Below are 13,454 nucleotides of genomic sequence, written 5' to 3'. Positions count from 1 at the left end.
AAACAAGTGTAGGTTTCACACTGGGTTCTCAAAAATAGCAATGCTCATTAGTTAGGGCCCGAGCACTGAGACAGACATTTTATTTAAATGTGATTATTTATAATTTTTTTTGTTTGTTTTTAATTTAATTTAGTTTTATTTTATTTACCTCCTGCGCAGAAGTGAACTGCGCAGGATTCCTTTAATTTAATTTAATTTAATTTTCATTTACTTTTCTTTTGTTGTTTAATTAGTTATTTATTCATCTCTTTCGTCCTGATGCTGTGTTGACTGTCTGTTCGTTGACTGAAGAGGAAACAGGAAGCCTGGTTCCAGCAGCCGGCGTCTCACAGTGGATTTCCATGGATCTGATGTTTATTCTGTTCATCTGTCCAGAGCCTCGCTGGCACATTGACAATCTGTAAAGTCTTCACAGAACAGACGACACCATGTGACTCAATTCACACAAACACAGTGGGAGCCTGTAACTTTCATTCATTCAGGGAAAAACGAAGAGCCTGATTCACATTCACACAGTTCAACATTGTTGCCTCTACGAGCTGCTCCTATAGGCCTCAGTCTGCGACGCAGGCCGCTCAGCTGTTTCTCTGTAGGGTTTGATATTCAAATTCAACCAACTTTTTCTTTCCTTCAGGCAGAACTGATGAAATGATCTCAGATAAACTTTTATTAGTTCGTAATTCATTTGGTTGATTTTTTCCCTCGCTTTAATTTCCCTTTATGTCATTGAGCAAACTCTCAAATCTGCAGTTAAACCCGTTTAGTGAACTGAAAAGCAAAGTCAATAAATTGATCAATAAAAATGAATTTGCATCTTTGATAATCTGTTATAGCTCTACAGACTAATTATTTGAATTGATATAATAAAATGTTAATTTTGTTACTTGATTAAGACATGTTATATATCACTGTATATTCAATATTTTAGATGTCTGTTTTTTTAAATTTATTTTACTATTTGATGATAATTGAAAAAGTCATTGATTGAGAAAATAATCCTCCAATGAATTGATAATGATCATCAACTGCAGCTTGAATTCAAGCAGAGGAATCCCTGGGTATTTAGGTATTTTTAAGAACTTTAAAAATAAATGAAAAAATCACATTTTTACGCCCACATCGTTCACCATCAAAGGGTCAAAACGGAAAAATAAAATTAAGTGCAAACAAAACAAAACACTGAAGTTGGGGGGATAACATCCGGGTTAAAGGTCAATCATCTTTGATTCATGGACAGCTTCCTCGCTGTTAGCACGTTAGCATGAAGCTAGCTTCCTGCTCTGTGTGACAGGAGCTGCGGTGTCTCAGAGGCTAACGTGTCTTCAACTCACCGAGGGTCCCACGGAGGTCCGAGGGGACACAGTGTGAGTTTCAACACCAGTGGCTGGTTCCTCTGTTTTCATACTGGTGTATCTCTGTGTGTAATCATTGATGTACTGGTTAAGTTAGCTAACCAGTGAACGGGCGGCTAACCTGCTAGCATCCCGGAGCACGGAGGGGGTTTTGCATCATGTCGGGTTTAAAGAGCAGACAGATGTGGGACTGTAAACACTCCGTCAGCTGATCCGTCAAAACAAAGTGTTGATCTCTCACATCTGGATCTCTCATCTGGATCTCAGGACGAGGACAAACCCACAGAGGATCGTCCAGAGTGTGATTCTTATCAGGGATGAAAATGTCTAAATTAGCTGCTCAGCTTCTTTCTTCTTCTTTACTGAAGCTGTGGATTGAATGACTATTCTCCTTAAAGCAAAACATATAAAAGGCTTCTAATACAAGACATACTATTACAATATCAAATTATTAAGATATTAATTCATGGTTATATTTAAAAATTGTGTAATAATTTGGAATATTTTTTATTGATTTTCTCGTTTTGGACGAGTGGTGGAACAAAAGAAACCTAATTGTGAGAGACACTTGCAGCTCTGGGTTATTCTCTCACTTTTCTATTTGCAGAATGAAAATAATATGATAATAATGATTGTTATTAAAATAAATATTTGTTAGAGTTCTTCACACATAAGTTAAAATGGTGCAACCCACTACAAAAATTAGAATAAGAAACAGAATTCTTTTAATTGCCAAGTATATTTACACATACAGGAAATTGCCTTGGTGTGCTTGGTGCATTGGACTTAAAACAACAATATATACAGTAAGAACAATAAGTTATGGGCACTTGCGGTGCTAAGGTGCAGTGATTGGTTTCGGGATAGTGACAATAATATATGAATTATGTGCAAGGGGGGGCAGAGTCACTGTTATGCAGGGGGCTTGTTTGTGAGCCCTACTGCAATGGGGAAGAAACTGTTCAGGTGGCGCAAGGTTTTGGTCTTGATAGAATACTTCTTATAATGTATATATAATAATAATCTAATGTATACTTATTTAATAGTAATAATAATCATTCTCAGGGGATGTGGTACTTTTAACACATAAGTACATTCTCCTGCTTATACTGAAGTATAACTTCAATTGGACTTTTATTTGTAGAGGACCTGAGAACTTTCTCCACCATTAATTATAATTAAGCATTATATGAACTGTCATATTTAATGAGCTCACTTTGAAATTCCCTCTTTTTTAATCGATAGAATATTATTGAAGTCTCTCATGAACAGGAACATACTGACGTCAACTCAATACCGAGAGCAGCTGTGTCTACTTGAGTCGCAGTTGATGCAGAGACAGAAACTAGATAAACATAGTTTCACAGGTGATGGGTCCAGACAGTGTGAGAATGCACAGTTTCAACTTTACCCTATAACCCTATTCAAGGAAGTACATTTTCTAGTTTATTTTTTAAATCACTTTACCACGAACCTAATACATCATAAAGATTAAAGTTTTATCCTCCGATCTATGTCAGTCACATGATTATTAACGATCATACCTGGAGGAGACTGAATGCTTGTCACTACTATTTACCTCAAATTTACAACTACGACATCTGCACCTCCGACAGACCTGATAAGACTTGTTATGCTCGGGTCTTTTCTTGGAACAAACTACTGTAGAATTTGTAGTTTGTTCTGTTGCTCAAGGAAACAAAACAACCTCCTGTGCTGCCCACAGTTTACAGTCTGTGAATGTAGAGTAACAGTGCAGCATTTGTCATGGTCGTGGTACAGTGTCAGAGTCATGCATCTGAGTCACACACACACCCAGTGAGAGTCTGATTGAGAACACAGCCAGGACCATCGGCTGAGGACTAGCCGCTCCACGATGAAGCAGCAGAGGGACATTTGCTCTGAATATGGCCGTCACCTCAGTAACTGTTCACTGTTTCACTGTTTCTTCAGTTAGAGCAGGTGCTGCTATGTAAACATCTGGACTCTCTTGTTATCTTGAAGCCAATCTCACTGTGTGTGTGTTAACCTGGTTCTCTACAGGGTGTCAGGTCTGGTTCCGGGTGGTTGAACGGTTAATGCACAGAGAAAAGAGGCTGAAAATCGACGACAAAAGAGAGGAGGCTGTAAAGAGGTATGCAAATGTTTTTACTCAATTGTTCATCCAATTTCCTTTCCTTTTCATTTTGATAAATTAAAATCTTTTATCCACAACATGGGTTTCCCAATTCGGCTACCTAAAAGCTATAATTTCCATCTGGTAGGTCGAGCCCTGACAATGTTTTCAACTGTAGTGATGAGAAAATGTAAAATGTGTGTGGTTTATTTATTTACTTTTCTAATAGATTGACATCGATACATTTTCTAATGTTGTATGAATTATGGGGATAATATATGTATAAAGGCAAAAAGAATAAATTAATTAATCTTGGGCTCAAATTATCGAAATTAGTTTAGCAAATGTCAAATGAGAAATGACTGAATTCAGTATTATAAACATGTATTAATCCTCAAGGATACAGTCGATTTTTGATGAGGAACACTGTATCACCTCACAGAGCGTCCCCATTCAGATTCCCTGATCAGTCTGTGTCGGCCCTCAGGTTCAGAGAGGCAGCGGCAGGCATGACGGGGGTGGACGAACTGTCGGACAGCACGGAGGTGGTGGAGATGGAGGATGTGAATCCCACCCAGTTCCAGGTGGAGAAGCACACGTGGGACGGCCTGAGGAAGATCATCCACAACAGCCGCAAGAACACGGGCATGGTCATCAGCAAGGCGCCACATGACTTCCAGTTCATCCAGAAGGACGAGGCCAGCCCGCACTCTCACCGCATCTACTACCTCGGTGAGCGGGGGGGGGGGAATCAACCCTGGGGTCTGACATGGATTCATATTCTACGATAAATGTCAGAGAAATGGTGCGGTGAGCGTACAGTGACCTGTGGAGCTACAGAGTCACCTCCCTTCCTTTCAGCCTCTTTGAGAAGTCGCATGCCTCTGTGAGTAATCCCTGGATCCAGCTGGTGAGTCAGAGTTACCAGCCTGGAACAATTTTCAAGCTCATGAAATATCCAAAGATCGGCATTGAGTCTCTTCACTGTCTCTGTGCTGGAGAAAGAAAAATGAAAGTCAAGCAGGAGCACCATTTTGCTTTGTGGACATATTTCTGTTGCAGCTCTGGCAACAGACATTTTGCAGAATGGTTTCAGTTTCTTCTCGTCTATGAGAAAACTTAAACCATCAGTAAACATTTTCATACTAAGTTTATGATCTCGATCTCTAGTTTCAAGCCTTCCAATAGATGACGAAGCACTGTATGCATTGGGATGTGCAGAGTCCTCCAGCTCTCAGTCAGGCTCCACCTCCGACTCCTCCAAATATGGATACTCCTGGTTTCAAAATACCAAGATGGCCCTAAAAATAAAAATAAATAGAAATAACTCTCGCTCAAACACCACTCAGTGATGTCACGGTGGTTTAATTCCTGCTGAAGCACCGAGTTGCTTCTACCAGTCATGGTCATGTACAGATTAATTTATCATCAAATATGACAAATCTAATCTCTTGGTAGGACATAGTTTGTGTTGTAAATTAGTGATGCATAGTAAACTTGTTGTACAAAGGTTGTACATGTCCTGATAGTCAAACCGATTGACTTCACCTGGACTCACTCTCTCTCTCTCTCTTCTGGTTCTTACAGGAATGCCTTACGCCAGCAGGGAAAACACGTTACTTTACTCGGACATTCCTAAGAAGATCCGCAAAGACGCCCTGCTGGTTTTGTCATGGAAACAGATGCTGGATCACTTTCAGGTGACGAGGAGCCTTCTTCCTCTTCCTCCTCTCTGATCCCTTCCCACCAGATGTTTAATTGTTTAGAGAATAATTGTGAAGCTTTAAAGCTACAGTTGTAAATCTCCCTTCAAAGATAAAGTAACTGAGACCACTGACCAGCTATACTGTTTTGTATTGATTCGATAAACACAAGATTCTATCATTGAGCAGAGGGGATATGTGGTTCTTTTTTATTATTACCTGGCTTTTTACTCTTCAATTAACTTAGTGTTGGTTTTTCATGCCTTGAACAAACTGTCTCTGACCTCCACCTTGCTCCTTCCTCTTTGTGACGCTGTTTCTCCTCCTGTCGTCCCTGACCTCAGGCCAGCCCGCACCACGGGGGCTTCTCTCGGGAGGAGGAGCTGCTGCGTGAGAGGAAGCGCTTGGGGGTGTCTGGCATCACCTCCTATGAATACCACCGCCCCAGTGGCCTCTTCCTGTTCCAGGCCAACAGCAGTCTGTACTACTGCCACGATGGGGGGAACAACAGCCTCATTGTGAGTTTGAGGACAGTTAAGTAACACAGCACAGAGAGGCTGTTACAGACCTGCAGGGTGGATGATGCAGTTGCTGATTAGACCAATGCGTCAATAATTCCTACAAAGAGGAGCGGATTACTGCTTTTTAAAGTCTCTTTGTGCTCCTCTGTAAAAATATGAATAGTTAGATTTAAAATGGAACGGAGCACTTGAGCTCCTCCAGAAGTTGTATATGTTTACAGAGACAACAGGAAATGCTTGTGTGTCGAGTTGCCTTTGTAAACATGAACCATGTGACTGAGAATCTTCACAGAAACAGTCAAGCTCCATTTATACCTGCTTATTATCCTGCTTACTATCCATCAATGCAGATCGATCAGTATTAGTATTAGTCAGTCTTATATAGCAACTGATATTTTACAAGTAGTTGCAGAGCAGAAATGCCAAAGGTAATTTAGAATTTTTTTTAAAAAGTTATACACATAGTTTGTTCACCAGACAGCGCTGTGAAGTTAATTTGTATCTGTTACATTTCCCAACTAATTACTTTCATTATTTATTAATCTCACAATTATATACTCTTTCAAAAGGTCAGAGAATAGGGAAATGTGACATAGTATGCTTTAACATTATAGCTTTAAAATTACTTAAACAATTAAACTGATCATCAAAGTTGTTGCTTGTAAGTTTTCTTTGAATCCAAATCTGAGGGAAATTAAAACAAATTGTAAATTGTAATCATAAATTATGTATTTATATGCTGTCCTCTTTACAATCAAATATTTTCAAATCATAAACTTCAGAGTAGAGAACATTTTTGCTATAATGTGGGAGACTTTTTTTCAACCTAAACACAAACAACACACAAAAGATGGAAATGCATGAGCACCATTGTGTTAGAATATGAACACAGGGATCTTAAGTTTCTCTTCTGTTCTCTTCCTGTGTTTGTTGCAGACTTCTCCAGTGAATCCTGTAGAGATCAAGAGCCAGTGTCCAGGGACACGCATGGACCCCAAGATCTGCCCCGGAGACCCCAACTTCATCGGCTTCATCAACAACAACGACATCTGGGTGACCAGCATCCAGACGGGCGAAGAGAGGAGGCTCACCTTCTGCCACAAAGGTCGGGAATGAAGCATGTTCAGACTCCGTCCCACCACAGCTACTTCGCATCTTTTCCACAGTGTCTTCATGTGTGTTTTTGATTTTCAGGAAGCGAAAATATAAAGGAAGACCCCAAGTCTGCTGGTGTTGCCACGTTTGTCACACAGGAAGAGTTTGATCGCTTCACTGGATACTGGTGGTCACCCGCTGCTCGAGAAGGTGAGTGAGAGATACACTTGAAAGACAATCATTGTATCTATTGTATTAATATTGATTGTCACATGAAGATGGTTTATTGTTAGAACAAAAATTGACATTTTATAAACGATACACAATGCTTGATTACAGATGAAGTCTTTAGTTTACCTGATGAAATAATACTTTCCTGTTTTGCTGGTCGTCTCTGTGGCTCAGAGTCCGACGGGAGTAAGACTTTACAGATTATATACGAGGAGGTGGACGAGTCTGAGGTTGAGATCATCCACGTTCCCTCTCCAGCTCTGGAGGAGCGTAAGACGGATGTCTACAGATATCCACACGCAGGTACACACGCACTGAAAGCCTCCCAATTTATGTAATGCACTTCAAGTTGTCTTGTGTTCTGTGTGTTTCAAGTGGTTTTGTTTCATTTGACAAAGAGAAGTTTTGTTTATACATGTTATACATATACCTGCAACAATCACTCAATTAATTGACTAGTTGATAGACAGAAAGTGGATCATCAAAATTCATGATTATCTAATAATCTTTTGAGTTATTTCCTTAAGAAAATATTCTTAACATTTGTTGGATCCACCCTCATCAAAAATCAGATATTACATTTGTCATACATGATATTGAACTGAATAATTCTGGACAAAATTAAACATCTGAATGTGTCTCTTTGGGTTATCAGAAGTTTTTTCACTGTTTTCTAAAACATAATCGGTTCATTGAGAAATTAATTTAAAAATAGTTTTAAAGTTTTGACTTTAGCAGGTTTCACTGTGCTGATTGTTACAAAACAATGTTTCACAGTTCTTGGTCATATCTTGTTTTGTGATGGTTTTATTTCTTTCCAGGCAGCAAGAATCCCGCAATTACTCTGAAAATGTCAGAAATCAGAACAGATCACCTCGGCAAAGTAAGCGCCCGTCCTTAACTCATATATTTTATTCCCCCCCACTGTGAACAAAACACTGAAGTGCTCTGTGCTGTGTTCATCTTGGTGTTTTGTCTCCCTTAGATTGTCAGCACACAGGAAAAAGAGCTGCCTGTTCCCTTCACCTCCCTCTTTCCAGGGACTGAGTACATCTCCAGAGTTGGATGGACAAAAGATGGTCGATAGTAAGTTTCTTCTCTAAGAGGCTGAAAAGCAGTTTGTTATGAAAGCTCAACCCTGGATTGTCTGTGCACCCCCTCACCCCCCCACTCATCACAACTGTACCTCTGTGTGTGTCTCAGTGCGTGGGCTGTCATGATGGACCGACGACAGCAGCGTCTCCAGTTGATCTTTTTGCCTCCAGCGCTCTTCATCCCTGCGAATCAGGATGAGGCCAGCAGACAGAAGAGCCTGGAGAACCTGGGAGACTCAGTGCAGCCATTCATCGTCTACGAGGAGACCAGCGACATCTGGATCAACGTGAGGCTCAGCACCACTCAACATCTCTACATCTGCTAACACTAAAATAGAGAGGTTTCCCAGTTCAGTTTTCCCCTCATAACAGAAACATTATTACTGTTTTCTTCGTCCTACAGGTCCATGACATCTTCCATCCTTTCATCCAAACCAGTGAGGATGAAATCACTTTCATCACTGTAAACGAGTCTAAAACCGGCTTCTGCCACTTGTATAAGATCACGTCAGTGTTACAGCGCGGCAGCTATCACTGGGCTAAAGGCTACACACACTCTGAAGGTAAATCTGTCTGGAGAAGAATGAGCTCAGATTGATTGTTGAGGTGTATAGAATAAATGAAAGAGATGAAATTAAATGTAAAACCCACTATTTCTTACCTCAGCATGTATAAGATACAATTTCAATGTGGTTTGGAACAAGTTTTCCTCATTTTCTTGGTTTATGAACATTGTGTTGACAATCCTGTGTATTTAATGTTAATATACTGCGTATGATTGTAGAATCAAGTTACTAAAACCCACTGCTCTCAGTGTGGCCACTTGTGTGACACGTTTGCTTCTCGGCCGTCAGATGATTTCAAGTGTCCAGTTAAAGAGGAGCTGACGATAACCAGTGGGAAGTGGGAGGTGCTGGCCAATCACGGAGCAAAGGTAAAATATTGTACTGTGACAAACCTTTCAGGACAAGAATACAAAAAATATTCTGACAAAAGTCTCGTTTCTGGTTCTGTTTGTTCTAGCGTTCCTCCAGTCCTCAGATTTGGGTGGATGAGGCGACCAAGCTGGTTTACTTCCAGGGAACCAAAGACTCTCCTCTGGAGCATCATCTCTACGTGGTGAGCTACGACTCGCCGGGCGAAATGGTCCGACTCACCAAACCTGGGTTCTCCCACAGCTGCTCCGTGAGCCAGGTATAGAAACACACACACATTTACAAATTAACTTTTTGCTTCAAAATATTCACACAATAAGCTGCTGATGAGATGCTGGAGATTTGTACTGCTTATATAATATGTCCATCGATACCTTCAGTAGAAAGATGTGTGTATTGGCAGCAGCAGTTAAAGCTCCACATGGATACAGCCTTCCCTACAACAAACGTATATAAGTGAAACTGTTGTCGAGGTGTTAAACTTGTCTTTTTCTTCTCTTGCTCACAGACCTTCGACATGTTTATAAGCCATTACAGCAGCTTGACCACGTCGCCCTGTGTGCACATCTTCAAGCTGGTTGGCTCCGACAGCGACCCGCTACACAAAGAGCCGCAGTTCTGGGCGAGCATGATGGAGTCCTCCGGTACCACACTGTTTGTTTATGACAGATGAAATACTGTCTCTCAAAGGTGAACTATTAGTAAAAATAAAATCTTTTCTTTGTTTCCAGGTTTCCCATTAGACTACACTACTCCAGAGATCTTCAGCTTCCCAGGGAAGTCGGGCTTCAAGCTGTACGGCATGTTGTACAAACCCCACAACCTGGTGCCCGGCAGGAGGCATCCCACTGTCGTCTTTGTTTATGGCGGTCCGCAGGTTCGATCCCTTCCACTTTAGACTTAGATTCATGCTGTGTAGATACAAGAGGCAGAACAACGAGGGATTTACCTTCTTGTGAACTTTTGTGATTTTATTGTACTATTTGGAATAGGTTTTAAAACGCGGACCACTTGTGTTTGACCTTTCCAACTGTACATCAAACTAATTCTTAAATCACGACTTGTTCGAGCTGCTGTCTTTTAACCGTCTTTCCAAGTGATACAATTATTGGTTCAAACTGAGTTACAAATCTGTACTCACTTTTGTAATCAAATCACAACTTCCCTGTATATTTCTTCCTCTTCCAGGTGCAGTTAGTGAATAACTCGTATAAAGGAGTGAAATACCTGCGGTTGAACACTCTGGCGTCTCTGGGCTACGCTGTGCTGGTGATCGACGGGCGAGGCTCCTGTCAGCGAGGCCTCAAGTTTGAAGGAGCTGTGAAGGACAAAATGGTATTTATCACCACCAAAGTGAATGTGATCAGACTTTTCTCTACTTTTACCCTGATATCTTTGTTTGTATGAAAAGTGAAAGAGCTCTTTCTGTCCTCCGCCCAGGGGCAGGTGGAGATTGAGGACCAGGTGGAGGCTTTGCACTACGTAGCCGACAAGTACAAGTGTGTGGACATGAGTCGTGTTGCCATCCACGGCTGGTCGTACGGAGGCTTCCTGTCTCTCATGGGCCTCATCCATAAGCCCGACATCTTCAAGGTCAGAACGAATGAACTCTGTTTTTCATTTAAAGTTAGTCGAGGCTTTAAATACACGTAAAAAATATAGTCACAGATCCTTCAACAGCAGATGGATTAATGTACAAAAATGTCTGGCATTGGATCCGTTTAAGCTCTTCTTCAGGCTGAATTTCTAAAGACGCCATTTAAAGCATTGTGAAACGGTGTATGTATTTTCCTGTAGGTTGCCATTGCAGGAGCACCAGTGACTTTGTGGATGGCCTACGACACCGGATACACGGAGCGATATCTGGATACGCCGGAAAAAAACAAGAAGGGATACGAGGCCTGTTCCGTGGCTCTCCACGTCGATAAACTCCCAAATGAGTGAGAGCTTCAGATCTTCATCTTAATAGTTTAAGTTTATTCAGATACTGCAGGATGTCCACATATTAAATAAATCCAAGCAGTATTTCACTGTAACTTAGGTTAGTATTCACCTGTTATAACAAGTCTGGTTACAACATAGTTCATTTCACGTACCAGTTCTTATGTAGTTTATTATTATTATTTAAGTGCAGAAGTGGATGATTTGAATCTAATTCTTTCATGATTGCTGTAACATTCACTTCTATGTATTTATATATGAACTGTTCCTGTGACACTCAGACCCAACAGGTTGCTGATCCTTCATGGGTTCCTAGATGAGAACGTACACTTTTTTCACACCAACTTCCTGGTGTCTCAACTCATCCGAGCAGGGAAACCATACAACCTGCAGGTAGGAGGACTCACTCGCATACTGATTTTAGTGTTAGACTGATGGGAAATAGTCTGAATGGGAACATTTTCTATAACTAAAGCAAGGGTTCCAATTTTTTTAGGAGCTCGTGGCCTTCATCATTTAAACAACACCTTACAAAGAAGATTGAAATCATGGTCTTGTTTGTTTAGGTCAGTTTAGTGACGTCTCCTCCACCGAGAGGTTCGGTGCAAAGCTTAAAATCAAAGCTTCAGCAGTTTTCTAATTATTTCAACACAACATAGATTTGGAAATATTTTTTAGATTTCCTAGTATTCAAAAAAAAGTACATTTATGAACCTGGAGATTGTTGTTATCTACAAACTGTTACAAAGTAATGGTCTTTTTCACCAGTCCGCTACAGTTGTGCATCATCTTTCTTGAGAATAAAATACACTTTGAAATGAAAAGGTAAGGTGGTGTGATGAACTATCCAGTAAATACCACAATGACTGTGAATGAATTTTCTTTCCTCAGGTTTACCCCAATGAGCGACACAGTATCCGATGTCCCGAGTCCGGAGAACATTACGAGATCACGATGCTGCACTTCCTCCAGCAGAACCTCTGATAATCCTCTACACATGGACCTTCTCTTGCCTTGTCCTTCCCTGCATCCTCCCTCTCCTCCCTTCATCTCCTCCATTTATTTGATGATAAATACATGACTTGTATTAAGATGTTTAACTACCAAACAAAGCATTTTGTAGCCAGAAGCTCCTTTTTGCAGTGGAAGGTTTGAAAATAATCTTCAAAAGGAGCAGGGGGCGCTGTTGGACAGGAACAAACAGGACCGAAGCTTTTCTGAGATTCTAGTGATGGTTGACGATGAAGCAAGGAATAAAAACACTGAATTGAAATGTGAGAGTGACGATACTGACGCTATAAACTTTAACTAAACACACTTTTCAGTATTGCAAAAACTATAGACGTGGACCCGCTGCAGCCGGTTTTTGGAAGCAGTTTCGAGCAGTTACAGACCCTTTTTCTTTTTTTCACGTTTCCACCAACAGACACTGGAGTAAAGTTAGAAATCATAAACCTCTATAAGAAACCGCATCCTCTTTTACTTTTTGCTTTGACACTTTTTCCTAGAAGAATGTGTGCCGCACTGTGTCAGGTCCACAAGAGAATAAGTTACACATCAAGTTTCTATCATGGACTTCCCCACACAATAGTTAATGCATTATAATGAAACCAGAACTGGTGCAACCGTATCATGACCTCTCACTGTTTCACTCAGTCGCTTGCTTTGCTGTCGCCGGAGCGCCTTTTTCTTCTTCTTCTGCTGCTGCTGACAAATATTTGCACGTTACGTATTTGCCTCTGTGCCAACGGACTGAACAATGAGATGATGTTTGACTCAGCTCCTCAGTGTGAGGGGCCTTGTAAGAGCTGAAGAGAGCCTGCGCATATAGTTTATATCAGGGAATGTGTGTGAGGACCTATGGAAATATAATGCCTTTTATATGCGTGTGTCTGATGATCATCTGTATTCTCAGAACGTGAAGAAATAAACAAGTGAACAATCTTTTTTCAAAGTCTTGTCACCAAATGAGATTTGTTTTTAAAAACAATTTCAGAGGTAATTTAGTGATAAATAAAAGACAAATTATACAGTTAAAGGTTTTTCCCATTTTTACACAAGTTTGAGTTAAAAGAACATGTAAAGGCGAATTGTAGTGATTATAGAAGAAGATACTGGTTCTTCCAGATCCTCCCAGTTCAGAAGAGGTAAAAATGTGTGTAGAGTTTCAGACCAAAGCACAAGAATACGTAACAACTTGTTCTTTTGTGGTTTTATTCAGCAAGATTAAAAACACAGATGCATTACTAAAGAGGACCTTTGAGTCACACCTCTGCCAAAGCTAACGCCCGATCTTGTCTTGTTAAATGAAGTGTTAATCGGGTTCCACCCTAAAATGTGTTCTGTTCTTCCTTGAGTCATGCCCCACCCCTCCACACTTCAGTAGTTTGAGTAATTGTGTTGACAGTAAAAACATAACCTTCTTGTCTGAAGTAAAAATTTTTACAAAATTCTGCTCAGAAATTT

The 13,454-nt window shown here is 40.5% G+C and overlaps 1 protein-coding gene across 1 annotated transcript; it reads left to right on the top strand.

Annotated features, from left to right (window-relative positions):
• The first annotated feature begins 1,271 nt into the window (after positions 1 to 1,271).
• Positions 1,272 to 12,942, top strand: LOC133010389 (dipeptidyl peptidase 9-like). The gene is made up of 21 exons (XM_061077953.1): positions 1,272 to 1,364; positions 3,396 to 3,486; positions 3,956 to 4,200; positions 5,056 to 5,168; positions 5,516 to 5,689; positions 6,629 to 6,797; positions 6,887 to 6,997; positions 7,193 to 7,321; positions 7,840 to 7,901; positions 8,004 to 8,104; positions 8,222 to 8,399; positions 8,516 to 8,675; positions 8,967 to 9,046; positions 9,136 to 9,306; positions 9,556 to 9,691; positions 9,779 to 9,924; positions 10,236 to 10,382; positions 10,488 to 10,640; positions 10,845 to 10,987; positions 11,270 to 11,381; positions 11,880 to 12,942. Exons 2-21 carry the CDS (start codon positions 3,431 to 3,433, stop codon positions 11,970 to 11,972), a joined length of 2,679 nt encoding a protein of 892 aa, XP_060933936.1. The 5' UTR covers positions 1,272 to 1,364; positions 3,396 to 3,430; the 3' UTR covers positions 11,973 to 12,942.
• Positions 12,943 to 13,454: the final 512 nt, after the last annotated feature.

This window comes from Limanda limanda, chromosome 9 (assembly GCF_963576545.1).
Source record: "Limanda limanda chromosome 9, fLimLim1.1, whole genome shotgun sequence".
Classification (NCBI taxonomy): domain Eukaryota; kingdom Metazoa; phylum Chordata; class Actinopteri; order Pleuronectiformes; family Pleuronectidae; genus Limanda; species Limanda limanda.
This window is presented reverse-complemented; position numbering and strand designations above follow the sequence as displayed.